This window comes from Dipteris shenzhenensis, chromosome 8 (genome assembly GCF_047967505.1).
Source record: "Dipteris shenzhenensis isolate YYH24624 ecotype China chromosome 8, Dip_SZ_1.0, whole genome shotgun sequence".
NCBI classification, from domain to species: Eukaryota; Viridiplantae; Streptophyta; class Polypodiopsida; order Gleicheniales; family Dipteridaceae; genus Dipteris; species Dipteris shenzhenensis.
The window spans coordinates 4,171,985-4,176,598 of NC_141603.1; the positions used below are offsets into that span (position 1 = coordinate 4,171,985).

The 4,614-nt window shown below is 46.3% G+C and overlaps 1 protein-coding gene across 1 annotated transcript; it reads left to right on the forward strand.

Annotated features, from left to right (window-relative positions):
• The first annotated feature begins 742 nt into the window (after positions 1-742).
• LOC147898994 (pentatricopeptide repeat-containing protein At2g33680-like) lies at positions 743-3,859 on the forward strand. Its single transcript, XM_087378176.1, has one exon. It carries the CDS (start codon positions 743-745, stop codon positions 3,857-3,859), a length of 3,117 nt encoding a protein of 1,038 aa, XP_087234302.1.
• Positions 3,860-4,614: the final 755 nt, after the last annotated feature.

The following is a 4,614-nucleotide window of genomic DNA, read 5'->3' on the forward strand; positions in this document are numbered from 1 at the left end:
GAGAGAGAGAGAGGGGGGGGGGGGGGGGATTTGTAGACAAGCTCCTTCACAAGCTCTTGTGAAGGCATGTATTTTTCTTTTCTTGTGAGAACATTTGTGTGTTTCAAAACCTCGTCGAGTACTTCACCATGTATATTTTATCTTGATTTTTCCAAAAAAAAGGATGACGCTAGAAAGAAATTGCATGCAAAGCGTGTGTCACGGGCAACGAGCACGTTTTAAGCAAGGTCCCAAGGAAAGGAAGCTCGCAAAATGAACAGAACGAGCTGCAGAAGGGTCGGTGCCACTTGGCACAAATTCAAGATGCCAGGTGTCGAAGGTCCAGCTCTTGAAGCATCGGAACCGCGCAGTGTCCAGACTCCAGAGTGCAAGACCTCAGGAACATGTCTAGAGACCAGTCACCACTCTCAAGTAAATACCGTGTCCTAATCGCGGGATCCCAAGTCATCAATACTGCCGGAATGCAGCAGGAACCCCTACCTGGTTTTCAAATACATGCGATCTATGCCTTCATACATAGCATGTGGTTCTCACAGGTCATAGGCGGACACTGGATTATACTCGCCTTGAGTTCAAATGCAGAGCAATGCGATTTCAGAACGAAAAGACGAAGCGAGTATAGCGGCAAGCATGAAGACAAGCATAAGAGAACAGAGATGTGAAAATGGAGCGCTCTTTCCGCTAGGTTAGGTTATTGGACCTTGTCTTGTGTAAGGTAGCTCTCTCGTGCGTCTCGTTAATCATGGGTTCACAGCTTAGGTTGCCTCTCTGCAGTCACGTCCTTGGTACGGATGAAGATGGAGATGCTGTCCACAAGAGGTTGCTTCAGGTGAAGCGTAAGGAAATAATCACCCTTACAGAAGAACGTTTAAATGAGCTTCCAGTAATAAAGACAAACAAGTTGATACAGATGTATGTGAAGCGTGGCTGCATGGGGGACGCTCGCCATGCATTTGACAGCATGCCTAGGCGCAATGTTGCGTCGTGGAACATTATGATCCTGGGATATGCCAAACAAGAAGAGGGTGCATGGGCTTTGGAACTGTATACACGGATGCACCAGGAAGGTGTCCAACCGAATGGTCGAACCTTCCTTGGTGTGTTGAAGGCTTGCAATAGCCTGACCGTGCTGAAAGAGGGGGTTGAAGGGAAGTCTATGAAAAGAGGGCGCCTGGCAAAAGGTAGAACCATCCACGCTCAAATAGTTAAGAGTGGCTTTGAGTCAGATGTATTCGTGGGAACCACCTTGGTGGCTATGTACACAAAATGTGCGAGCATGGAGGATGCTTGGAGTGTGTTTGACAAATTGCCTCATCTTGATGTGTTTACGTGGAATACCATGATCCTGGGATATGCCAAGCTGGAAGAGGGTGCGTGTGCTTTGGAGTTGTATGCACGGATGGACAAGGAATGTGTCCAACCAGATGATCGAACCTTCGTTGGTGCATTGAAGGCTTGCAGTAGCCTGGTAGCGCTGGAAGAGGGCAAGCAAGTTGGTAAGGCATTTGCAAAAATAGGGTGCCTGTCAAAAGGTAGAGCCATCCACTCAAAAGCAGTAAAGAATGGCTTTGAGTCTGATGTATTCGTGGGAACTACATTGGTGGATATGTACACAAAATGTGGGAGCATGGTGGATGCATGGTGTGTCTTTGACCAATTGACCCTCCGTGATGTGGTCACGTGGAACACCATGATCCTGGGTTATGTCGAGCAAGGACACAGCATGCGGGCATTGGAGTTGTACCCACAGATGCACCAGGAAGGTAGATCGCCAGATAGTCGAACTTTTGTAGGCATTTTGAAAGCTAGCAATAGCCTAACAGCACTGCAAGAGGGGAAGCAATACGACTCAAATTTCGTGGCAACAGTGAGCATGGCAAGGGGTAGAGCCATCCACTCCCAAGTAGTGAAGAGTGGCTTTGAGGCACATGTGTTCGTGGGAACGAGCTTGGTAGAGATGTATGCGCAATGTGGGAGCATGAAGGATGCTTGGTGTGTCTTTGGTGATTTGCCCAAGCGTGATGTGGTCACGTGGAATACTATGATCATGGGGTATGCCAAGCAAGATCCCAGTGTACTGGCTTTGGAATTGTATGTTTGGATGCACCAAGAAGGTGTTCAAGCAGATGCTCGAACATTTGTTGCCACATTGGAGGCTTGCCATAGCCTAGATGCGCTGGAACAGGGGAAACAAGTTGATAGTAAGTTTGTGAAAAAAGGGTGCCTGGCGAAAGGTAGAGCCATACACTCCCAAGTGGTAAAGAGTGGATTTGAATCAGATATATTTGCGGGAAGTGCCTTGGTGGATACGTACGTGAAGTGTGGGAGCATGGAGGATGCACAGTGCACCTTTGATGGACTGCCTCATCGTGATGTGGTTGCATGGAATACCATGATCCTGGGGTACGCTGAGCAAGAAGACGGTGCATGTGCTTTTGAGTTGTTTGCACAAATGGACCAAGAAGGTGTCCAACCTGATGCTCGAACCTTTGTAGGTGCGTTAAAGGCCTGCAGCAGCCTGAAAGAGGGGAAGCAAGTAAGCAAGAAATTTGGGACAATTGGCTTTCTGGCAACTGGGAAAGCCATCCACTCACACATTGTAGAGAGTGGCTTTGAGGAAGATGTGTTCGTTGCAAATACCTTGGTGAGTATGTATGCAAAGTGTGGGAACATGGATGATGCATGGTTTGTCTTTGATAAATTGCCACACCGTGATGTCGTTACATGGAGTACCATTATTTTGGGATATGCTCAGGTTGAAGACAGAGCATTGTCTTTGGAGTTGTATGCACAGATGATCCAGGAAGGTGTCCAACCAGATGCCCGAACCTTTGTTGGCGTATTGAAGGCTTGTAGCAACCTGGCAGCATTCGAACAGGGGAAGCGACTTGATGGTAAATTTGCCAGAACATCGTTCCTGGCAAAAGGTAGAGCCATCCACGCCCAGGTTGTGAAGAGTGGATTCGAGTCTGATGTATTTGTGGGAACCACCTTGGTGGTTATGTTTGCGAACTGTGGAAGCATGGAGGATGCACAGCGTGCCTTTGATGAATTGCCTTACCGTGATGTGGTTACATGGAACACCATGATCATGGGTTACATTGAGCGAGAAGAAAATGAGGAGGCTTTTAAGCTTTATGTACAAATGCAAGAACAATATCTGTCTCCAAGTAGTGTTACCTATTCCACCCTGCTGAAAGCATGCGGCAACACAGCAGCTCTGGAAAGTGGAAAGGAGCTGCATTCGCAAATTAGCAGGACTGGTTTTGATACCATCTCAACTGTGGCAGACAGTCTTATTGACATGTATTCTAAATGTGGGAGCATGATGGATGCCCAACACGTGTTTGATGCATTGTTCACAAGAGATATTGTAGCATGGAATGCATTGATTGCAGGATATGCCCGCTGGGGAGAAAATGAACTTGCATTTCGTCTGTTTGAGAGAATGCTTCAGGAAGGCATACAGCCAGATGAGATCACATTTCTTAGTGTTCTCACGGTATGTAGTCATGTGGGTCTAGTCGACAAGGCCCAGGATTGTTTTCTGTCTATAAGCAACCACTACAGAACTAATTTGAGTATTAAGCATTATTCTTGCATGATCGATCTCTTCTGCCGTGCAGGCAGAGTGGATGAGGCATTGGCAATGGTGGAGAAAATGCCTTTCCAACGTGATGTTGTTGTATGGTCAACGGTGTTGGGTGCTTGTCAAAAGTGGAATAATTTAGAGGCTGGAAGGTATGCCTTTGAGAATTTGGTGAGATTAGATGAAAACCTTCCTGCAGCATATGTCATGATGGGAAACATATATACTGATGTGCACATGCTGGACAGGACTGTGGTAAGATGCAGATAATGGGAATGAATGCTCAAGCATGGAAGTGGTGAGCACAGAGCCTTGCCGACTTATCTTCTGCATGCTACATCTGTGGTGGAGGCATAGGCTCATCCCCAAAGCAAATATAGACATGCAAATCTGAAAGATCGTTTTTTCAAAACGAAGGACATATGCGTGCCTGATTCTAGAAATGAAAGTGCATGTGGTCACAATAAGGACCTGACTATCGCTTGTGCCCTAACAAAAATACCCAAAGCGACACTTGCATGTGTCATAAATGAAGCTGAAGTTTGTGATAACTATGACAAGACCAATGCGTCTATGTTACATTTATATGAGTGTGTTATAACAAGAAATGCAAGTTTTTTTATGACGACATGCAAATTCTGTGATCATCACAAGGCCACTGCTCTTCTGTCTAAGCAATGCCACCTTATTATATCCAGAGATGCGAGTCCCTTCGACATTTAAGAGGACAAAAAGTGTTCTTGTGGGGAACATCTATAGTATGCGTTTCCTTTAGGGTCTATCAGCAATGGAGTCCTCTTTGCTGAGGAAAGGTGTGCTGGGCCTCGGCAAACTTCTTATAGGATATTCTTGATATTTGACAGAGTAGTGTGCCCAAGAATCCAGCGAAGCAATTGGGAAAAATTATCTGAGAACCGTGTTCAGATCATGGGGATGGAATCTGCATGCCAATGGAGAGGGTATCTCCACCCGTCCTTTCACTTGCAGATCAAGATTGGTGAAGGGAATCTGTGTCTTTCACTTGT

Excerpts from the sequence above, each read along its gene's own strand:
- LOC147898994 (XM_087378176.1), top strand. The coding sequence starts at position 743 with ATGGGTTCACAGCTTAGGTTGCCTCTCTGCAGTCACGTCCTTGGTACG.